Raw genomic sequence first — 23,635 nt, 5'->3', positions numbered from 1 at the left:
ATCACAGAGCTGGTGATGGCTGGCCTGGGCCTAACCGTGCGCCTCCTGCCTCAGCTTCCCTGTGTCCCCAGAGCTGCTACTTTAACTGTGAGTTCAGTGTAAGCCAAAGCCATAGTTGGTAACAAACAAACAAACAAACAAACAAGACTGAATAGGGATCTCCAAAGTCAGATCCCAAGATATACCCTTGCCTCCCTCCCATGTCATTCAGGCTTCTTTCCAGGACGCCCATTCCCAGCCTTGAAAGTGAGCTCTCACTCTCAGGAGGCACCGACCAGCACTGGGGAAGGCAGCTGAGGCAGGAGCAGCCCGAGGACCCTGGCCTCACATGTAGTCTCCATGCTGACCGCTCTGTGACCTTGGACAAGGCACAGCCCTTTCTGGGCCTCCAGTCCTCTAAGCAGCCAAAAATCCCTGGGGTCCCTGCCAGGAGAGGAAACGGATTCCAAGTGGTCATGTCTCCCAGGGAACTCACGTGCTGTTTCATTGTGGGCCTCAGGAGTTCACAGCCCCAGGAAGCAATGTCACGGTGGGGCGGGGACGAGCAGGCAGGGAGGCCCAGGAGGTAGGGGCAGGGGAGATATTTTGGAGCAGGCAATATCCCCCGATCACCGCTGGACAATGGTCCAGGGCAGCCATTGTGCTGGGAGTGGAAAATCCTTTTCTGACTCCATCTCCAAGGGCTGAAAATAGTCCAGGGTGGAGCCCCTGGGGACTGGGTTTGGGGCAGATGAGTGACTTGCCCGGGCTGGCCCATTGTTTCAGGATGGGACAGGGCTGGGACCGAAGACCTGGCTAAGCTGGAGCTAAGGCAGAGGCAAGGCCAGGAAGCCCCTGCTAACGGAAGAATCGCTGGACTGAGCCAAGCCCTACTGAAGATCAGGCACCGAAGCCCAGAGAGAAGGGATTCAGCAAGTCACATGGTGTATCAGGGCTGAGGAGGATGAGAGCTTGACTTCTGGGGCTCATTTTCCCCCATCACCCACCCCCCACAAGCACATTTCCCTTGGGAAGGCAAGAAAATTCCTCACCCTGCAGCCACTTCTGGCCAAGCTCCACCCACCAGCCCGCAGGAGGCAGGAGCATCAGATTGGATTGGCTCCATTCAAGGCACAGTGTGGTGCCAATGGAGTCACTTTACCTCTCTGGTCACTTGATGCCAGAGAGACTCACTACCCCCACTCTAGTTCTCAAAACTGAGAGCTCAGCGGGCTTTGGGTATGCCTGGAGGAGCAGCTGTTAGCTGTGCCTGTGATGAAAATCTAGATCGTTGATGCCCTAATTGAGATAGGGAGAACTGGAACGTGGGAGGCAAGTTCTGCAGAGCGGCCCAGAGAGGGAAGGCAGGTGGCCTCAGATCACACAGCAAAAGCTGCCTATTCATTGCTTGCTTAGGCTCAGATCCAATCCAGCGCTCCCACACGGGAATCTGGGTTGAACCACGGAGTGGCTGCAGCACCCCATGGCAGGCACCATTCGTCAGAGAGAAATGGCTTAATCTGCTTCCACGGTGGGTGGGAGCTCTCTAGCCCAAAGGGACTGGCAGCAGAAGCTTGACATCAAGGGCATCCTCCTCCTCCTCCTCCTTCTCCTCCTCCTCCTCCCACGGTCCATTCTCCCCCCTGCCCTCCCACAGCCAGACACCTGGACCAGGTTCTGTAAACACACGGGCCCATGTGCCTGAAGGCTACACGGTGCCAGGTTGGGTAGAGGGTGGTCCCACCCCTTACTCCAGAAAGGACCTGCTCCCCTCCTCCTACACCCCAGGGAAGCCTTGGCCACAGGAGACCCGTGGTGCTCACTGGCCGGACACGCTGTTCTTTTCTTCAAATAACTTATACTCATGTGGTTACATATTAAATTATGTCAACTCCATGAAGGCAGGGTCTGGCTGGTTCGCCTTCATAGCCTCTTGCACAGTGCCTGCGTGAGAACGTTTGCCACGTGCCAGGCCCTATTCTAAGTGCTCCATGTGTATTAACACAGGTAAGCCTCCCAGTGACCTGCATGGGGGGCCGTGCTTCCTTTTAGAAAAGAGAAAACCAAGGCACTGCCAGGTTAAGTAATTTGCCCAGGGCTCCAGGGCTGGAAGAATTGGAGACCATACTCAAACCCAGATGGTCTGGGCGTAGAATCTGTGCTCTTAACCCCATTCTCGTCACCTGGCCCTCCTTCCCCATAGGGGTTTCGAGTGGCCAGGGATACTGGAAAGGGAACTAACCTGGGCCTCAGACGGACCTGGGCTCAGTCTCGAGTCACTTAACTGCCTGTATAACTTGGAGCAAGCCGTCACTTCCTGGAGCCTGTCCCCTCATCTGCCCAACGGGGATAAGAATGTCTATTTCACACGGTTGTAGTGAAGAAATAGTGACAAAATGGATGTGATAGGGTCTGGCATGGTGCCTGGGGCATGTATTTGTACATGAGTTCCCTTCCTCGTGCACCTGACTCGGAACAGATCAGCTCAAATCTGCAGTGACAAGGGGCCTAGACAGGAGCAAATTGTGTCTGGGGAGTATGTTGTTCAGGGCCTCTCCTAGCCTTGGAGGGTGAGAGTGGGAATGTCTCTGGGACTCTCCCTCCCTCCTAGGTCCTGGGATACCTGCTACCCAGGGCAGAGACCTCTCTGTGCAGAGTCCCTGCCCGGGTTGCAGGGAGCTCCTTGAGAACAGCTGCTGCAGGAAAGTCAGCAGGCATTTACTTCCCCCACCCCACTCTTACCTCAACCCCCTGCCCCCTGTTCCTGGCCTCGGCTGCAGCTCTATCCACTTGGGGCAGAGCTGGTGACAGCAGGATTCCCACTAAGACACCAACCGGCAGTAAAGGAAGCAGGCCAGCAGGGCCAGCCTGAGCCCTAGGCATATGTCCAGGCACCATCTGACCTCGTGAGTGATCTTGGGCAAGGCCCCGCCCCTCTCTGGCCTTGAGTCTGCAGCTGGGCTGGATAATCCCTGGGGTCCCTCCCTGTCAGGGGGCTGTGCCCTTTCACAGTGGCCTTCAGGAGTCAACAGCCTCAGGAAGTGATGTCAGGGTGAGGAGGTGGGAAGGTGGGGAGGGGCAGGAGGCCCAGGAGTAAGAGGAGATATTTTGAGAGCAGGCATGTCCCCCCATGTCACTGTTGGACAATGGTCTGGGGCTGGGAGTGGAAAATCCTGATCTTGCTTGAGCTGAAAATAGCACAAAACAACAGGGTCAGGAACCTCACCCACCAGGTGGGTGGCCTGGGCACTGAGCTGCAGGCCAGATGTCCACACCGAGCGGGCCAGGTAGTCCAACTGGGGTCCAGAGGTGGGACCCTGGGCCTGTCCCTGGGTTCCTTAGGGTCTCCATTCCCCACTCCCTGGCACAAGATTAGGGGGTGAGTCAGCCACCTGTGTCCCCTAGGTCCTGTGTCCTTAGAAATCTGCAGGCAGCTGGGTGAAGGAAGACTTCATGGGGCTCAGCCATAGTGTTGTCTCCATGTGCTTGGTGTCCTGGGTTTTTGGGGTCTCCAGGGTAGCTGCTGGAGGGGTCGTTGGGCAAGATATGAAAAGAATGGGGACTAAGGGACCTTGGGCCCACGGTGTCCACAGTCCCACCCCCAACCACTGATGTACTCTCAAGAGTCCCCAAAATCATGATATAGAACCCCTGATTCTGGATCTAAGAAGGACTAAGGGAGTCAGAGCCCAACATTTACACTTCTGGCCAGCACAGCATCTTACCTGGGTAGGGTGTCCCTATACACTGGGGTGGGTTTCAGCCTGAACAGCAGCCAGTAGGAAAGAGACAGACTCAAACCTACAGGAAAGGCGCAAAGACAACCTGAAAGAGGTCGTCACGAAAAAAGTTCTTAGGGACTCAGGTTACATTAACAGAAGTATAAGACCTAGAATGTGTGAGGTAAGCCTTTAACTCTATTCTGGGCAGGTCACCCACATTGTACCATGCAGAGTAATCATTTGGGTCATGGCTTGTGATGGGTCCCTGTCACATGAGGAGCTGAGAAGCTAGTCTCTAAATAGAGCAACCTTTGGGGGTGCCCCTTTTTGCCAAGGTGGAGTGGGAAGGGTGGAGAAGTCATAGGAGGCTGGGAAAGTGAGGCGAGGAAAGAGCCTTATCTCAAGTAGAGTGGGCCCTTAGGGAGGGAATGAGTCCTTATCCTTGAGGTTAACTGTGAGGCCGGTCAGTTTTGCCCTGTCCCTGCCCAAAGGCTAGTGGTCCCTGTCCAGCTGAGCTCCACAAATCTCCAGAGTGGTCCTGGCTGGACCCAGAACCTGGTACAGGTGAGACCTATCTCCCCCACGCTAAGCCCTGACCCAACCAGAACACCAACCATTTTGCCATGTAGCTGGATTTTCCACGAAGGCAGAGGACTGGACAGAAGAGGAGTGAGTCTCTCCCACACTACTCAGTGCTAAGGGAACCACATGATCAGGTCAAGGAGGGAGCCCTGACTTGACCTCCTTGTGACCCAGCCCCCACCTCATTCCTGCTTTTAGCTTGGGCACCAGCTGCCCAGCCTGCTTCCAGTTCCTGCACACCCTGCTCTCCTGGCCCCATGTCTTTGCCCAGGATGCACCCTGCACTTGGATGTTTCCAATGAACTGCTTTCCCCAGAAACTATAGCTTAGGAGTCCATAGCCCCAACCATTCAGCATTGTCCAGTGATGTGTTGGAACAATTTGTACTGTTTGCAAGAGCCAATTGTTAAATTCTTAGGAATTCTGCAGAAGGTTGACATTATATTGGTAGCCTGAAATTGGCCATTGTAGGAGTGTTTGTACCACGGCAATTGGCAATGCTACAAATAAGGGGTTCCCCTCACTCACCTGGAGGGTCAGTTAAATGTTTTAACATTTACCAGTACATGATTGCCATTAAGTCCTAAACTGGGGGATCCCAAGGACTGGGACCCCACCTGACTCCTCTCTGTGCCAGCAGAGCTCGGTACAAAAGCCACTTAGCTTTAAGGTGGGGGCTGACCTGGGTCTAGAGAGGGGACACCTGATATGAGACCACCACGGAGGCAGCTAGTGGGAAGGCAGGTGGCTGATGAGAACAGGTTGGAGAAAGAAACCTATTGTGTTTGGTGAGAGCTTCTCAGGCTGCATCCCCATCCTCCAACCACACAATAGGGCACAAGCATAGCAGACAACAACACTTTTAGTATGAGTTACAGCCTCAAACTGGCTCCCAGCCCACGGGAGCCTCCGGATGGGTTTATGAATCAGTTTCCAGATGTTCATCTCTTGGGCTGGGGGTACTTCTCATTGCTTAGTCCACTGTGGCACCCAGACCTGCCCCAGTTCCCCTGTGGGAAGCTCTGGCTCAGGGTCCTTTAGTCAGCAACCAGGGTCCCCTAGTCAGCCTGGGACCCCACCCCTCCCAGGTAGCTCAGGCCCAGAGCCTCTGTGTGACGTTGGTAAGTCACTTGCCTCTCTTGGCCTGTTTCTCTATTTGACTTGGTTCAGCAGGGCTCTAGCCTAGGTCCCTTGGCAGGCACGGCCAGCTATTTTTGTGGGCGAGTCAGGCCCGGAACCCTTTCGTTCTTGAAACCTTATTCCCCAATTGACACATACAAATGGTGATGGGGCTGTGGGGGACTGTTGAGCTCGCGGACCACAGAGTGTCCTGAGCCCCTGCCGAGTGACAGAGCGTTGGGGTCATGGCTCCCTTGACCATCCAGCATGAGTCATGATGATCCATATCTGGGGAGACCACCTCATTTGAGCAAGTCATAGCCCCTACAGAGGCCCCCATACAAGCTTGCACAGGCCGGAGGGGTTTAGGCCTTACAGCCTGATGTCCTTAGTGTTCCCACCACCAGCCAACGGGGACTGCCTGCTGGAGTTCTCACTGCTGGCCGACCCGTCTTCTGCCTTGGGGTCAGTTCTATGAAACTTGCGCAGGTCCAGCCTGCGGCTAGCCTGGGCAGTAGGAGTGGGATTCGTGGGTGGCTTGGAGTCCCGGGCAAAGCGCACAAGCCTCTGCCCAGCCAGGAAGTAGAGCACGGGGTCAAGGCAACTGTTGGCACTGGCCAGCGGCCGGGTGATCTTGTAAGCCATGTTGATGGCGTTGAGGGTGTGGCAGCTGAGGTCCAGCGAGCGGAAGGAGTAGTAGAGGGTTCGGGTGACGTGGAAAGGCAGGAAGCAGAGGGCGAAAACCGCCAGGACCACGGCGATGGTGCGCACGGACTTGCGCTTGGCGCGCGGCAGGCCGCCCGCGGTCCCGTAGGCCGGCTTGAGCAGCCGCCGCGCCATGAGCACGTAGCAGACCAGGATGGTGGCGAAGGGCACCGCGAAGAGCAGGCCCAGCATGACCGAGATGTAGACCAAGAAGTGGCTGAAGAGATTAGGGGCCGAGGTGTCGTGGCAGGTGATGCGGTTGCCGCGTGTGCTGGTGGTGACGAAATAGAGCACGGGCGCTTGGCAGGCCAGCACCAGCACCCACACGGCGGCTGCCACCCGCCGGGCGTAGCGCGCCCGGCCCCAGCGCAGCGAGCGCAGTGGGCGCAGGACCCCCAGGCAGCGGTGCACGCTGATGCAGGTGAGGAAGAGGATGCTGCAGTAAAGGTTGGTGTAGAAGAGGAACCGCACCAGCTTGCAGAGCACCGTGCTGAAGGGCCAGTGGTCGCCGCGGGCGTAGTAATAGACCAGCAGCGGCAGGGAGGCCGCGTACAGCGCGTCGGACACCGCCAGGTGGAACATGTAGGTGGTGGACGCGTTCCATGTCTTGAGGCGGCAGAGGAAGATGTAGAGCACGGCGACGTTCAGACACAGCCCGAGCACGCACACCACACCGTAGGACACAGGCAGCAGCACGTACTTGAAGTCCTCGTTGAAGCGGCACTTGTAGCCCAGCTCATCCCCATACCACGTGTCATTGTTGGTGCCGTTCCAGAGGCCCGGGCCTGCGGCCATTGCCCTGAAGGAAAGGGGGCGAGGTGGGGAGAACAGCCATTAGGGTTCTGGGCTCATCAAAGAGGCCTGACACACCCACCTGACCAGGGATACGAGGGACCTCAAGTATTAAGCAGATTCCTTTGGTTAAAATCTGCCCAACCACGTTCAAGGCCTTCTGACCTGGCTCCCTGGACCCAGAGGGCCCAGAACCTCAGAACCCTGGAACCTCAAAAATGCATGAGAATGCATGAGATCCATAAATATCAGGATCATACAATTCTAAAACTTGAGAACAGATGCAGGCAAACTACACACTAAAGGTCATATCCAACCCAATAAAGCTTTATTGGAATACAGCGTATCCATCTGTTGTTTACAAAGAACTGAACAGTTTCGACAAAGACCATCTGTTCTGCAAAATCTAAAATCCTTACCACCTGGCCTTTTACAAAAACCAAGTTTGGCAACTCTATTCTAGAACCTCAGGAGCGCAGCATTCTAGATCTGGGATTCTGAACTCTAGAATCGGAGGATTCCAGAGGGTATAATTTCAGATTCATGGACAGGGGCCCTGAGGCCTATGGACTCCACCTCACACCCAGTGCCCCTTGCCTTCTGAAGCGTTTCTGGCCAATGGGCAGCCCATACCTTCCTGGGGGCATCAGAACATTCTTTCCTTTAGCTTATTCTTTGGCTCCCTAGGGAGGTTCTGGCCCGGTGCCTGATATTTTGGTTTTGAGGAAGTATTTCCAAGGGTCTCCCTCTTCAGTCACTCATTCATTCTCTCAGCAAATATTTTTTAGATACTTTCATGTTCTGGCACTTTCTGCATCTGCAAGCTGCTCTCTGGAGTGTGAGTCTACCAGATGGGACAGTGACCCTCCTGAAGATTCCAGAGAAGTCGGGGGTGGGGGGATGGGAAGTCTGGGGACTTCATTTGTGGGTCAAATTCAGCTTCCTCCAGGCTTACCCAGCTTTCCTTCCACACTATCATGATCTTGAGGTTCCCCTGCCTTGTCCCTAGTGGGTATATAACACACCCACAGGGCCTGACTGCCCAGTGAGCACCTGGAGAACAAGGTATGCACCTTCCTCCTCTCCAATGTGACCAATAAGATCTCTCACTCATCTGGGAGGCAGGAGACAGATATCCCAAAATGGAGGGTGATGATGTGCCCAAAGGTCCCAGAAGGCAGGCTGGAAATCCTAGCAGGAGTCCCCGGTGGACAGTTTGGGACAAACACAAAGAATAACTTTCTAGCCCAGCCAGTGTGGCTCAGTGGTTGAGCATCAATCCATGAACCAAGAGGTCACCAGCTCAATTCCGGGTCAGGGCACATGCCCAGATTGTGGGCTTGATCCCCAGCAGGGGGTGCACAGGAGGCAGCTGATTGATGATCCTCTCTCATCATTGATGTTTCTATCTCCCTCTCCCTCTCCCTTCCTCTCTCTAAAAATCAATAAAAACATATTTTTAAAAAATAATAATTTTCTAACAGTGAATGGGCAGAGGGGGTTGACCTTTTCAAACCGTATTACTCTATGTGCTTTATAAATGTCACCTCATTCCATCCTTACAACATGCTTCTGGGAGCTAGGCTATCATGCCCAATAAAGAGACCGAGACACAAATCATTCAAGTTATTTGACCAAGGTCACAGGCTACAATTCCTATCCAGGAATCAGAAGATGCTATCAGAGGGAGATAGTGAACTCTCTTCTATGAGGTTGTGCAAGCAGAGTCCTCAGGAAGGCTCATCCTGCGTGTGGGGGTGTGTCTGGGAGGACACAGAGGGCAGATCATGTGTGAGTCCTTTCTACCCTGATAATCTGGGGCTGTACAATTCCCTTCATGTTGGAAACTGGGGTCCTGAGAGGCTGGGACTTGGGGATTCTGTCGGGCCAGCGATTTCCACTCCTTTAGACCCTAAGCTTCATGCCCAGCCTGGCCTCTCAGCAGCAGTTCAAGGCCCTTGATATTGAGGTTAGGGAGGCTGAAGGACACATAGGTGCCTCAGTTTCCCTTATTTCCCAATACTCCACTACCCGCCACCCCAGATCTTTCCTGTCTCCTGTTGTCAGCAAAGGTGCAACCAGGAGGAAGGGAGCCTATACTGGTGACCTCCCTCCCATGGTCATAGGTTCCTTCCTAAGGAGCCACAGCAGATCCAGAGTGAGGAGGCAGGGAGAAGTCTATGTGGTACCAAGTTGAGAGAGAGCAGGGATGGAGGGGCTCTGGAAGGGCTAAACTGTGGGGATCCCTCTTGCCTGGGGCCTGGACTCAGGACCTGGCATTAGAGCATTTCCTGCCTCCCACCCCTGCTCCAAGCAGCCCACTGTCGCCTCCACCTTGCTGTTGGAGCCACTGCTTCAGCCTCTCTGCCTCCAGCCTCAGTCCTCCCCAGTCCAGAGAGGTCTTTGTAAAAGACAAAGTCATTGCCCTGCTTGAAGCCCTCCATGGCTCCTGCCTGCTGTCAGGAGAAAGCCTCTGCCGACCTCACCTGCCCCAACCATCCTCTGTGACCTGCAGTTTCCTGAATGTGCCCAACACTTCTCCTCTCTCAGCCTTAGTTCATGTTGCTCCTTCAACCAGGAATTCACTCACACCTTCCATATCTACCTGTTGAAATTGCAACTCTTTATCCTTCAGAGCAGCAAGCCCCAGTGATAACAAAGAACCTGGCCTCTGGAGTCAGACCTCCTAATTCCACTTCTATAAAATGGGGTGATAATTGGAACCTATATCACAGAACTGTATGAGGATTAAGTAAGTAATCGGTATAAAATGTTTGGAGCAATGCTTGGCACACAGTAGGTATGCTGTGATGTTATGAGCTTCAAGGCTCAGCTCAGATATGGCCTTCTCTTGAAATCTTTGGGATGATCTCTCTGGCCACTGGTGGAGGAGCAACAGGGCTTGACTTGTGGTGGGCCAGGGGAGTGCTGATGAGCCTGAAGCTAAGGCCAGGCCTGGGACCTCTGAGGGGAGAGATCTGAGAGCTGTTTGGGAGGAAGGCTGGAGACACTGAGCCAGAGGAAGTCTGGATGGAGTTGGGCAGGAGAGAGAGGCAGACAAGAGGCCCGGCTCAGGGGTTGGGAGGAGGAGCAGGAGAGGGGAGAGGAGGGATTCAGTGTCAGACATTGTAAGTATGGGGAGCCCTGAAGGGGTATGGTGGGATGTGGGCATAGGCGAAGGCTGGGGCCATCAGATCTGACACTTTGGGAGATGGGCTGGGAGTTGCTGGCTCGCAGAAGCTGCAGGAGGAGTGTGGAGGCCCAAGCATGAGGCTGAGGGCCTGTAGAAGGGCCACCAGCTTGGGGTGTCCGGCCCTGCACAGAACCTCAGTGACATCAGCCATTTCCTGCCCTCCTGAGACTCAGACCTCTCACAGACTGAATTCCCTGGCCTTGGAGAACTGCGGCCATAAAACCTCCCTCATGAGGTCCTCTTCCCACTGGAGATAGGGAGAGTGGTCCCTCCAGGACACCCAGTTCCACCTCTGCGCTGCTGCTTTAGCTCCAGCCCCAAGGCAGGTGTCTCCTCAGAGTCGGGCCAACATCCCATTGCTCTGCACAATGCTCTTGCTAATCACTTGTGGTGGAATCTCTGACACTAATGAGAGGGGTGGAGACTTCCTTAAGTTTCCAGTGAACCGAGGGAGCTGCCTTTTCCACCTGCTCTAAGATATCCCGGCCTCCTCCCTCCCGGGCCAGCTGGGGATTCCATTGCCATGGCCCCCATCCAGGCTGACTCTGCCCACGCCCTCCCTCCACAGGCTGGCTCACCAGCCTGTGATTGTACCTTTCCTGCCTCCCCAGCCTTTGCTTACGGAGATAGCCAAGTCCCCAGCCCTGTCTTCTGCCTTTTCTGACCTCCGATGCCCTTGGGGCCTCACTCCCTGCTCTCTTGGGACTGGCTTCTGCCTAACTTTGTCTAACACCACTCACCAGCCCCTCCGTGTCCAGTTCTGGCTGGCCTTGCCCTGAAGAGCTCCTAGTCTGGAGGGAGCTGAGCCATGCAAGTGCCCTACCAGGCTTCCTTGCCTTTGTGCGTGCTGTTCCTTGTCTGGAAACCCACCCACACTGCACTCCATCCTGCCCATCCCTCACGGTTCTTTTCAAATGTCACCTCATCTCTGAAGCTGTCCTCCTAACACTACCCCCAGGCATCCCTCATAGCCTGTTAGTAATTTGTCCATTCACCTTCTACCGCAACACATTCCAGGTACTCCCAGAGGACGGGGACTATCTGATTCTTTTCTCTGTCCCTATCCAGCAAGAGGCCTGATTTAACATGTTAAGCGCCCAGCCTGTTTTGTCTTCCGGACAGAAAGTATAGTGTCAGTCACCGGTGACTGACATGGGGCTTAACGTGTTAAAGCAGGTATAACATGAATGAGATAATGAATGAGTGAGTGAATGAATGAATGATTCAAGCACAAAAGGCTATGGGAGCCCAGAGGAGGATGACTCTCCTTTCCCTTATTCCTCTGAGAGCCTCCCAGAGGACAATGGCACTTAAAGATTTCTTGGCTGCTGACCCTGGGTGGCCAGGAGTCAACCCAGCTCTCCTGGGGCCCAGCCCACCTAAGGTTCCCGGACTGTCTCTCTTTCAAGAGATGCAGAGAAGGCCCTGCCCTTCTCTGGACAGAGGGAGGGTAACTGGACCCAGATATTCTGGAGATGGGTCAGCGTCTGAGCTAACCACATTCTTCTATTTCATCCACCTCTGGCTCAGATCCTAGGCCAGTCCGGGTCAGGAGCTCCTGACCCCGGAGCCCCATCCCGCACTTTGTAAAGGTCAAGCCTGGGATGAGCAGCCTCCACACAGCATCTCAGTTTTATTCCCCACCCTCATTCCTCAGCAGATACTGCCACTGAGCTATTTGTTCAAGGTCACACTGCCAGGAATTGGAAAAATTGGGCTTAATACCCAGGGCTGTCTGGCTCCAAAGCCTGAATTTATCACAGCCTGGGATGAGGGCGCAGGGCAGGGATCCCTTTGATCTACCCCCGGTTCAGTGTATACACACACATGCACACACCTGCCCCAACCTCCAGTGGACCCCGCCCTCGCACGTTCCTACCTGACCGGCCGCTGCTCTCGCTGTCAGGATGCTCAGTGCCCGCTCAGGTTCCTCACTCATGAATGCACAGGCTTGGACAGGGCTGCAGGGAACTCTGCAGGAAACAGGAAAAACAGGTCCCCCGCCTGGGGCCGCACCCAGCTTCCAGCATTTCTCAGGGTAGGCAGTGTTGTGGGCTCCTGAGACACAGGGAGGTGGAGACAGTGTGGGCTCTGGATCATGGGAAGCCAGCCAGGCCAAGCCCTCCCGGGGCCACCTGCTCTGCTCCAACCTTGGCCTGAAAGAGGCAGAGAGGTGACCTGGTGTGCTGGTCGCAGTAGGGGTCTCCTCTACCCACCAGCCATCCGCGCTCAGCTTACAGGCTCCAGGGATGGCTGTTCCCGGCCTCCTTCCCCAGGAGCCCCCTTTCAAAGGAATGTGGCTCTGCCAGAGAAGGTCTCCCCGTGTCCTGCAGAGCTGAGCTGAGCCTCTAAAGCCCCCTCCCTTGATCTTGGTTCTGTGCTTCAGCCCCACAACAGGAAATAGTCAATACCCTCCTTGCCCGGTATACACTTGACAGTACTTCAGCCAACCCAGTTTTGCTCAAGCTGAGTCTCTATCTGGAATATCCCTTTTCCCTCTAATCATTCCTCCATAGGTGTTGTAAACACACATGAACATTCACAGGCATGGACACACCTAGATACACAGCTACACAGAGATGTATACAATCACACTGAGACGGACACGAAGTGCACACACACCGTCCCAGTCAGAGCCTGAAATAGCCTTTAGAAATCAGTGTGCCAAACTCCCATTTGACAGAAGACATTGAGACTCAAGGCCTCACAGTAAGTCAGCGACGCAGGCAAGATCAGAAACCAGGCCTTCTGGGCTCTGGCCTGGTTTTTGTCTTGCCTGGGAGCCCCTCACACACACCAGGCACAGGGCTGCATGAGGGTGTGGTTACCTAGTAGACCCTCTGTGTGGACAGGTCCCAGCATCCATCAGAATCTCAGACACATCACAGGGGGAAAAGAACATCCCTTTTCTGTCGCTTTCATTTCTCCACAATGGGGAAGTGGGGTTCGAGATAGCCGAGGCCAGGTCCCCAGGCTGGGGTGCAGCACGAGCGTGGCGGAAAGTGGAGAGAGGAGATGGGAGGCTGCAGGAATAGAACGGAGTAAAGGCAGTGGGAAATAACCCTGGGCACTGTGTTCCCAGTGGGCCTTGCCTCAGGATCCCAGGCTGACCTGGGCCAGTGGGCAGGTAGCTATGTGTCAATCTGCTCTGGAGTCTAGTGACAAGATGAAAGAACTTCACCTTTTCACCCGACTCTGCCCAGGGTCACACCCTGTCTTCTCAGGAGAGGCCTTCACTCAACAGACTAAGGTGGAGCACAACTCTTTCTCAAAGCCACCCTCCGATTTCTGAGAAGGGTCTCCACCATCCATCTTTCCAGGCTTCAAACCTCTAATATGCCCTTGACAACCTCTCTCTGTCCCACCCATGTGAAAACCATCACTCACCAGCTCCTGTCAGTTCAACCAGTACAGTGACTCAGGGATGGCATTTCTCCCACCTCATGGCCTTAGGCCTGCATTTCTCCTCCACATTGTACCAACCCCCTCTCTGGTCCCCTTGCCTCTACTCCTGCCCTCCTGGCCATCTTTTGTACGGCAGTCACAGGTCTTCTTAAAACATGAACCTGACCATATACTGTGGAGCTCAGGACCCTTCCATGGCTCCCTATTACCCTGACTATGTCCAAGTGCCTGAGCCTGACACTCCAGGCCCTACCAACCCTCCAGACCAGTGGTCGCCAACTGGTGGTCCTCGGACCACTGGTGGTCCATGAGGTCCGAAAGGTTGGCGACCACTGCTCCAGACAGCCCACCCTCTCTGCTTCTGCCCTCATCTTCCTGTGCCAAGCACAGCTGAAGCAGTCTCATGGTCTATCTTTTCTCAGGAACACCATCCCTTAACTTCTAACAGTAATATAACCAGAGAGGAGTGCTTTCTCTGCCAAGTTCCATCTTTGGTGGCTTCACAGATCCCTTCTCATTTAATCCCGAGGAGCTTAGAGAAGCAAAACAACCTCTCCAAGGTCACAAAGCTAGCAAATGGCAGAGGAGCCTGGTGTGTCTGACTTGAGGAGCTGTGCCCCTGACCACCACCTCCTTCCCTCCAAGGCCTAGGTTCTCCCCTCCAGGAAGCTCCCTGACTAGCCCTCGGTGAGCCCCATGGCTCTGCTTTCCTGGTCGGTTCTCTACCACAGGGAATGCCCTAGAGGCAGGGCCCAGGATCTACTCTAGGTGTGAAGCAGCCATGATGGTTGTTGTACCCAACTCACAATAACTAAGGCCAGAAAGTGCCAAGCCAAACATGCAGAATACCTGCCCCACTGACTTGGCTCTGCCTCTACCCACCCGGGTCCCAGGCCAGTGTGCCCAAGGCCGGGGGGAAGGGCTGGGCAGTTCCCAGGCCAGCTGAGGAATTTCCAGGGTGGTTAGAAGACATTCCAGCTCTTCCACTAGGGTGGCTCTGGAATGTACCCGCTCACCCACCCACCTAGCTGGCCCTGTCCAGACTGGAAGGGGATTGTGACCCATCACTGTTCTGGAAACCTCTGCTGCCTGCTTCTGCTGTGAAGGGAAGCAGAAGACCTGGGCCTGGAATATCATCGAGGGACAGGGGAGGGCCCCAGGCAGGTGGAAAATTCCATTTCTGTCATTCTCAGCTGTGGGACCTGGACAAGTCTCCTCTCCACAACTTAAGTCTCAACCCCTTGCCATCTAAGAACAGTATCTTAGGAAGACAAGGGGGCAGGAAACCCACAGGAATTTGGGGCACAGTAGAAACGTCACAGATCAAGTTTCCCACACTGAAGGCCACCCTCAGGGGCCCCCAGCAGGAACTTGATCCCACAACATTTCTTCACTCACTCACCCTTTTACAGAGGTTGTCACGTTGATGCCTGTCCCTGTATAGGGCTCTTGGGATTCTAAGGTGGGTCACTGTCAAGGTTGGTGAAGAAGGGGTAGGTAGCACATGGGAGAAGACCCAGAAATAGGTAATGACAACTCAGGGTGATCGGGGCTGAAGAAAGCAGAGGTAACAGGGCTAAACCAGACAAGAGGACCCCTAATGGGAATGGGGAGGTGGTCAAGGAAGACTTCCTGGAGGAGAGGACGCCTGACCTGTATTTTGGAAGGGGTCAGGTGAGCGAAGAGAGAAGAAAAGCAGAGTGAGCAAAAATCCAGGGCAATAGATCACACAGTATGTTTGGGGAACTGTTAGTCATCCCTGTGGATTGAGGGGAGAAGAGAGGACAAGGCTGGGTTAAAAAACAGGGAGCATCTTGGAAGTCATTCTCTGTCCCCACCCAAATCTCACCCACAGAGCTGAAGGCCAGTGGGCCCAGCCTTGCCTGGAGTGCTTTCTACACCAGAAGCCCTGGACTCATCTGGGGAAGTAGCTGAGGGGGTAACCTCAGATGTTATCGACAGGTGCAGTTGCAAAGTACAACCTCTGCAGCCTCTCCAGGAAGCCCTTGTGCTGTGCAGCCGCTCTGGAGGCACTCTCCCTCTTGGGAGCCCTTAGAATCTTGGCTGTGGGAGCCACATGTTGGGGTTGAATTCAGAGCCTCTGAGTATGTGGGTCTCAGATCAGCCTGTCTGGTCCTCCCACCTCAGATCAGGTAACTGTGACTCCTTAAGAGTAAGGGCCTTACTCGAGGTCTGGTGTTCTAATTCTAGTATTTTCAGTGTGGAGCTGAGCACCTCCACCCTCACCCCAGGGCAGGACTCCAAACTACCTGTCCTACTACCCCTGGCCTGGCACGGTCCAGCCCAGCCCCACCCAGCACAAGGCTATAGAGATGCACTGCTAAGCTGAACTAGTTCAGAACCACAAGGCCCTGGACTTCACGTCAACCTATCACAATCCAGATGCCTCCAGCCAGACTCAAGAGGCAAGAACCCTGGGTTTAGGCTCCAGCTTGGAACTGCCCATACTGTGCAATCTCAGTCATATTGGTTCCCCTCTCTGAGCCTTGTGTTCTTCAGTGGTCAATTGAGGACAGTCACCACTACACAAGACAGCTCACGAGAAATGACAGGTGGGTGCTCCATGGGGCTAGTAAATCATGCTCTGTCCTGCTGTGGGGGCTGCATCTCCTGTCATGGCAGAGACACTGAAAGACTTCTCAGCAGGGGGCCCTCCTAGGTGATCCAGCAGAGGGGCCATGGTCAGGACAGTCAGGGAAAGTTCCTGGAAAGGGCTGTGATCAGGTACGAAGAGAAGCAGAAAGAGTTCAGGTTGGAAGGAAAAAGGGAGAATGTAAGACCCAAAGTAGAAAAAGGGACAAAGCTGAAGAATGGGATACAGGTGAGTCTGTGATTCTGAGACCGTCTCATTCCGAGTGCTTCCAGGATTCTGGGTTCATTGGTACTTACAGTCCAATTGCAAGAGTCTCTGGTTCTTGGAGTAAATGCTAAATGTTTCTTTAATTCTGTTACTTGTTGCTCTTGAGATTCTCAGAACCACAGCAGTCTGGATCCTCAGAACAACATAATCATAAGTCATTTTCCCAGGAGCCAAAGTCTCAGCAAACACCCGCCAATGCCCCCGTGGGCCTGACCTCAGAGGGACCCTGCAAATCCAGACTCAGATCAGACTCAGTCAAGCCCTTGAAGAGCTCCAGTCTGAATGGGAAGAAAGCCACAGACATGGATCAAGTCTACTTGGGTGATCAAGCCATGACCAAAGGAAGCCCAGGGGCCATGGAGCTCATAGAATCCCTAATGAGCCTGGCAAGGTGGCCAGGAAGAGCTTCCCAGAGGAGGGGTCATTTGAGCTGGGTCCTGATAGATGATTAGGAGTTTGTTAGGTGGATACAGATGTAGGAGAGCATTGAAGGCAGAAGGAAGAGCAGGTACAAAGACTCAGTGGTGTGATAGTGTGGACTGTTTGCCTAAAGCCAGGGATCATGTGAGGCCGGAGTGGAGGGACAGGTGGCACAGAATGTGTATGTGCGAGGGGGAGGGCTGCAGGACTCACATGGAATGCCAGGCTGAAGAACTTGGCCTCTATCCGGAGGACAATGGGAAGCCATGGCAGGGCTTAAGCAGGGAAGGACATGGTCTGAGTTGACTTTTGTAGAGATAGTGCCACGTGGAAGGTGGTTAGGAGCGGGGAGACTCCCCAAACGCAGGGGGAGAGGGGAGGGTCATGTGGGCCCCAAGAAGTCTGAGGGAGGCTCTTCTCCCATGCTCCAGGGCCCAGGCAGTGTCATTGTCAATACAGTAACAGTGACAGGGTACCAGGATAGAGGACCGAGGAGGAAGTAGTTGCCCAAAAGGGCCCAGGCTGCCCACTCTCACAGCAGGAACTCTAGTTATTCATCCTGAAGCAGAAATGACTCAGGGCTCAGATATGCTGAGGCGAGGGAGTGGAGGAACTCCTCTGCTCAAGAACCAACTGTAGCTCTCCGTGGAGCAAGGCCCTCCTCTTCCACTATACGCCCACTTTCACCTGGTCATTCATTTCCCAAACACTTACTGGCATCTCTTTTAGCCCAACCTGTGTTGCGTGATGTGGACATAGAGAGAAAGCAGTCCTGGCCTGGCCAAGTCCTGCAACTGATCTCTCGGATGAGTACAGAGGTCAGGATGGGCCCCCACACTGGCCTCCCCACCGTCAGGCCTGAACGGCTGGGAGGCCAGGCCTGAGAACACAAAGGCAGCCCAAGAAGAAGATGTAGGCCAACGGGCACGCTAGACAGGTCCACAGAAGGCAGTTCAGGGAGAGGAACGATTTCCTTAGGGGCACCTCTATCTCCTCTCACCAGATCAACAAGGCTCCCCTAGTCCTGAGGTCAGGCCTGAATGGGCATTAGATTATCAGCAGCTGGGTAATCAGGCCACAGCACGATGTAAAGACAGGTTTTCAGGGCATGATTCAAACTTCCTTCAGCCCGAAAGCCGGAGGGCCGGGCTGCATCTAGATGGGGCTTCTGTCTTGAATGGGGAGATCTAAGCTGGGGCAGGTAGGCAGGAGCCCAGCTTTTACCTTGGCGTTGTGACCTTGCTTCCTGAGCCCCTATTTGCTCATTTGCAAAATGGAGATAATAATTCCTCCCCAACAGGGGTGGTGGAGGGACATTTATAAATTAGTCCTCGTGAGCAGAGGTGGCACAGGCAGAGGAGGGCAGTCAACAGTTAAAATTCCCCAAACAGTTAACGTGATCCCTTGCTATTTTCTGTTATTGTCTTCAAAATGCATTTCAGTCTCTAAGTATCACACTTCTTCCCTGTGCATTGCAGCTTACAAAGCCCTTTCTTGATCACTATCTTAAGAATCCTCATAGCATCCTAACACTTGAAGAGGTAAGGATCATTGGCAGCCATTTATGAGGGTCTCCCACTATGATCCTCCAACCCATTTGGCCAGACTTCAAGACAGCCCAAGGCAGGAAAGAGAGAAAAGTGACAAGCCGTCCATGCCAGGGCCTCCCCACGCACAAATTCTCAGCACAGGGCCTTACCGGTTCTAGCCTCCTTTTAGAGGCTGGCGAGGTAGGAATTGCCCCAAGGTCACCCGGCAAGTTGGGGGCAGAGCTGGGATGTGATCAATCACTCACTGGTCCCCTGGCTCCCTAAGAGGGAGAGAAAGTCCTAAGTGTCCTCAAATTCCGCAGCAGAAGCATCTGAGGGGTCAGGGAAGTGTTTAAACAAGGGGGTAAGGGCTCATAGTTGAAACAATGCCTGGATGATTCTGGTATCAATATCACAAATGCCCTGACCTCCATGCACTTAGCACTACTCAATCCACTCTCCACCCTGCAGCCAGAGAGCTTTCTGAAATGTGCTCTGAACACGAATCTCTCCTGCTCATAAACCTTCCATGGCTCCCTATAGCCTTCAGATGAAATCCAAGTTTTCAGCCTGTTTACTCTGGGTCCTGTAGTGCCCCAGGACACACTGTTCTGATATCCTGTGCCACCCACTCTGATGACCTGGTTCTGGTTTCCCCTTCTTTGTAATGACATAGAGCTCCACTGTAGAAGGCCTTCATTGGAGAAGCTGGGCACAGGGCAGAGGATAGGCACTGCTGTTGCTTTCTCAGTTCAGTTCAGCCCTATACAGGGTGCTGGCAACACAGAAATAAGCCCCAGTTCCTGCCCTCCAGGGGGCCTCAGACCTGGGGATTGGAAAGGAGGCAGACAGAGGCCATGATAGTCCAAGTGAGAGCAGGGCTGTCAGCACTGGGACTGCAAGATCCCAGAAGAACCCAAACGAACTGGGGGATCAAGGAGGGCTTTCCAGAGGAGGAGACATCTGAGCTGGGCCGAACTGAGGAAGAGGAGAGGAGGGAGGCATTTCAAGCAGTGAGCTTAGCATACACAGTGATCCAGAGGCAAGGAACTGCCCAGTATGTGTAGCAGACTCCATGCAGTTACTAGCGGGTGAAAAGTCAGGTGGGAGAGGGGGCTAGAGAGGCTGGCAAGGATCAGTTCTTGGAGGCCTTGAGTCCCAGGCTGAGGGGTTCAGGCTGGGTCCTGTGGAAGTCCTGTGAAAGTTTAGCTCAGAGAACTGTTGGGATTTGGGTTTCAGGAATTTCCCTCTAGGTCCTAGGGCAGTGATGGCGAACCTATGACACGCGTGTCAGAGGTGACACGCAAACTCATTTTTTTGGTTGATTTTTCTTTGTTAAATGGCATTTAAATACATAAAATAAATATCAAAAATATAAGTCTTTGTTTTACTATGGTTGCAAAGATCAAAAAATTTCTATATGTGACACGGCACCAGAGTTAAGCTAGGGTTTTTCAAAATGCTGACATGCCGAGCTCAAAAGGTTCGCCATCACTGGGCTAGAGTCTACTGATCCCACCCCCACGCTGTGAGCCTGTCCAGGAAGACACTGGTGCTGAGCAGGACCCACACACCAGCTCCCCAAGAGCCCTCCCGTTCCCCATCATTGTTATTTCCCTTTCGCAGGTGAGGCCACGAGGCTCGGAGTAGGAACATGCCTTGCCCAGGTCACACAGCGGCTAAGGCAGGATGGGAATAGAGATCTCTGATTCTCAGGGAGCTTTTGTGGGCTCTGTCTGCTCAAAGAATCTCCTTCCCAACCACTCCTACCCACTGAGATAACTGAGACTTTACTGGGGCCTCACCCTGGCCCTCAAAAGCTCCCCATTACCCCAGCCTAGATCCCAAACACACCGGGCACCTAAGGCTGTGGCCCCAAGGATACGGAAAGGAACAGTTCTAGTCCACAGCAGGGCTTGGCCCTTATGTCTGGCTCCAAGGGTCCCAAACCTGCACCCTGGTTGGGGAGTGGAGGGAGGACACTGCCTTTTGCCAGACAGGCCCTTCCTGCAGCACCCCCGGCCAGATTAACAGTCCCCTGACAGCGGCTTAACTGTCCTTTCAGGCCACTGCCCCAATCACCCCCCCCCCCCAAGTCTTACCGACGCCCAGGCGCGGGCGGGCCACCCAGAGTGCCCCAGAATGAGCCGGCCTCTATGGGTTCGTGGGTCTCCAGCCGCCACCCGGCGCCCACTCCAGAGCGCGTACACACACACACACACACACACACACACACACAAGTTCTACAAGTTCAGCTATTGACACTGCAGGGGCGCACGCTCTCACTCACCAACACACAGACGCTCCCAAATACGAGGACGCACACTCACGGGGTGTCCGTCCACATTCCCCGTGATCAGTGCTCCCGTGGACACAGAGTTCGACTCCCGACCCCCAGCGCGCTCACACAGGCTCGCTGCCGAGCCCCACTCGGACGGCCAGGCAGGCGCGCGCGGCTCTGCGTTCCCAGCGCTCCGTCCGCACCGCCGCCTCCCCGGCCGCACCCGCCTCCCGCTCCCCGCCTCCGGCCCCTCCAGGCGGCCCGCCCCTCACCTCCGCAGGTGCTGGTCCGCCGGCCGCGGGGCGGCCACCGCTCCCGGGTGCCCGCGCCCGCGTCCTGCCGCCGCTGCCGCAGGGACCCACGTGCCAGGAGGCCCCACCCGCCCTGTGTGGCTCCAGCACCCGCTGGGTCAGGCGGGGGCGAACGGACTCTGGACAGACTCTGGAACCGCCCCGCCCCGTCCTGACTGACACCCAGCCACTGGCTCAGGGACGCCGCCGAGCGATTCGGCCGGGGGTCAACGCATCTGCCACGGGTGCTGCGCGGGGAGGGAGGGGCGGGCGGCCACAGTCCGGCTGCCTGGCTGAGGTTGTCAGCGACGCTAAAGTTTTGCAAAGTTTGTCTAGTGCTCGTGTGGCTCCTGTCGCTGCCCACCGCGAGACCTGGCCAGGAACCCGTGCCCTCTCCTGCCGGACCTGCTTAGAGCACCACACAGAGAACTCTCCTCCCTGGCGTGAGGCCCGGCAGGGGAGGCGAGGTGGGCGCTCCTCGCTGTCTCAGGGAGGAGGAAATCCCGGCATCCAGGGTCCTGCTAGTCTCCAGCTCCAGAGAGGAGGGCGGGAGCCTCCTCTATGCTCCCTTTGCTTAATCTCGTTCAGAGTCATTAGAAAGATCAACCAAAGGACTTGTATGCATGCATATAAGCCTAACTAATGGACACAAACAACAGGGGGGTGAGGGCATGAGCTGGGGAGGTGGGGGGGAGGGGGTTATGGTGGGATAAGGACATATATGTAATACCTTAATCAATAAAGAAATTTAAAAAAGAGAAATTTCCTGAACACCCCCGTCTTTTTGGTCCCCCATCTTTGAGCTGCTTCCCATGAGCTGCCTTCTCAGACTACTTCAGCCAAACACACATCACTCCCTGTTCTGCCCTTAACCCTACTCTGTTGGCTTTCCTCGGATCAAGGACCCTCTCCTCTACTGTGATCTCCAGGAGAGGCAGGACCAGGTCTGCCTCCTCCTGCTGCAGTCCGAGGTCCCAGGAATTGCTGAGCATGCGACTGGATGAATGAATGAGTAATGAATGTCCCCCCCCCCCCCCCCCCCATTCTGATCTAGGTGCCAGGACAGTAGGTTGTGGCTCAGCTTTAGCACTAACTCTGGAAGGCCTTGACCCTGTTCCAGTCCCTCTCAGGGCCCACTTCTCTGTGAAATAGAAGCAATCACACTCACCCTCCTGCCAACAAGTGTCCATCCGTTGGGGCTTTGGACGGTCAGGGTCTGGACAAGTGCACAGTCGTCCTTTCTGTCTCCTAGGAGCTTGCTCAGGGTCCCGGGGCCATGGGTCCTGCTGGGTTCCACATCAGCTGACGGGCACCTGGCTGCAGGCCCCAGGAGGCGCCCAGGAAGGGTGCTGGCTGAAGCTGTGCCAAGAGCAGGAGTGGAATGGACACACCGCCCTGTGCAGCTGAGCCGCCTCTGCAGTCCTCGGAGTCCTACGCCTGGAAGACACAAAGGCCTCTTGTCCAGCCTCCTCCTCCTATTGTCCAAGCTGATCCATGCAGCTTTTAGGGAACTAGGAGTCCCTGTGGCCCCTATTGATGGAGCCTGGGCCTTAGGGTCCCAGTGTGGGGAAGTCTCCCTGGGCACTGGAGGCCCAATCAACCCCCCTCTGTTTTCTCCCTTCAGATTTCTACTGTAACTGCTATTTAGGCCGAGAGAAAAAAATTCCTCTGATACCAAATTGGGGACCCAGGACTCTGCTCAGCCTCCAGCTGATTGGAGAGTGGAGAGCCCAGGGTCCTGCTCCTGCTCTGGTTCATCTGTTACTTTATAGTCAAAGAAACTGCATCCCTGAGACACACAGTGTCTGAGCTACCACAACAGGAGACTTAGTGAGGCCTGAGGAGCAGAGGAAAGGGACTTGTCCTGGAACCCCATGGCCTTAACTTCAGGTTAGAGTCTCTTCTCTGAGCCTCAGTTCCCTCTTCTGCAAATGGTAATAATAACCCATTTCTCACGGCCCATCTAAAGTTCTTTTTTCAGGGTTTCTCCCATTGTCCTGAGCTGCCTGGGTTCGAGGGTTAATATTCCTTCTAATGAGGGGCTGAAAGTCTGTCTCCGGACAACTTCCCCAGACACTTGATCTGGGCTTTGGAGATCAAGTCCAGGCTCCAAACCCTTCACTGAGTTCCCCTTACTTGGGGCTGCCTGAGGAGCCCCCATCCCACTTCAACCTGAGTGAGCACCTTTGCTTTTATCTTTGTATTTATTTATACTTTCTGGTAAGAGCTTGTTGAAAAAAATATAGGACTTTTCATAGCTAAAAGATTTTAGACCCACTGACCCAACCAGGAAATCGGGGCCCAGTGAGCCCCACAGTGAACCCAAACAAGGCCCCGTCTGGAAGGGTAGACTAACACCCAGGGAGCCTCCCTGCGACCAAGCAGCCGAGGCAGGCTAGTGGTGAAGGCCAAGTCACCGAATGGTCCCCAGGAACAGGCGAATGGAGCCATGGGCTGGGGGTGGGGGTGGGGTGGGGGGAGGGACAAGGAGGGTTCCATTAGCAGGAGCAGGTCAGGGTACAGAGGGCAACCCAGGATCGCTTCTCCCCATGCATTAGGAGGCTTCCTGTCTCGCCAACCCCGAGGAGGCATTTGGCTCTCTTAAGCCTTCTCGTCTTCCCTCTCTCGCCTTGCGTCATCTCCCCTGAGAAAACCTGCTCAGAGAATCTGTGCTGGGGGTGGAGCCTGGGCCCTGGCATCCCCTCCTCGCTGAGCTGGGACATGACACCTCCAAGCC

The 23,635-nt window shown here is 54.7% G+C and overlaps 1 protein-coding gene across 9 annotated transcripts; it reads right to left on the bottom strand.

Annotated features, from left to right (window-relative positions):
- Positions 1-5,127: 5,127 nt before the first annotated feature.
- P2RY2 (purinergic receptor P2Y2) lies at positions 5,128-22,216 on the bottom strand. 9 transcript variants are annotated; one of them, XM_070425576.1, is made up of 3 exons: positions 22,067-22,216; positions 11,972-12,248; positions 5,128-6,906 (listed from the first exon to the last, which is right to left on the bottom strand). In XM_070425576.1, exon 3 carries the CDS (start codon positions 6,900-6,902, stop codon positions 5,775-5,777), a length of 1,128 nt encoding a protein of 375 aa, XP_070281677.1. In that variant the 5' UTR covers positions 6,903-6,906; positions 11,972-12,248; positions 22,067-22,216; the 3' UTR covers positions 5,128-5,774. The 9 variants fall into 9 exon arrangements, with proteins under 9 accessions (XP_070281677.1, XP_070281678.1, XP_070281681.1 ...); XM_070425577.1 differs by having other exon boundaries at positions 11,972-12,150; XM_070425580.1 differs by lacking the exon at positions 22,067-22,216 and adding an exon at positions 20,881-20,960 and having other exon boundaries at positions 11,972-12,150.
- Between the last annotated feature and the right edge of the window lie 1,419 nt (positions 22,217-23,635).

This window comes from Myotis yumanensis, unplaced genomic scaffold (genome assembly GCF_028538775.1).
Source record: "Myotis yumanensis isolate MYYU_CA2020_CCGP unplaced genomic scaffold, mMyoYum1.0.hap1 SCAF_10, whole genome shotgun sequence".
Lineage (NCBI taxonomy): Eukaryota > Metazoa > Chordata > Mammalia > Chiroptera > Vespertilionidae > Myotis > Myotis yumanensis.
This window is presented reverse-complemented; position numbering and strand designations above follow the sequence as displayed.

What these genes read in the sequence shown, in the direction of transcription:
- P2RY2 (XM_070425576.1), bottom strand. Translation starts at nt 6,902, where the DNA reads ATGGCCGCAGGCCCGGGCCTCTGGAACGGCACCAACAATGACACGTGG.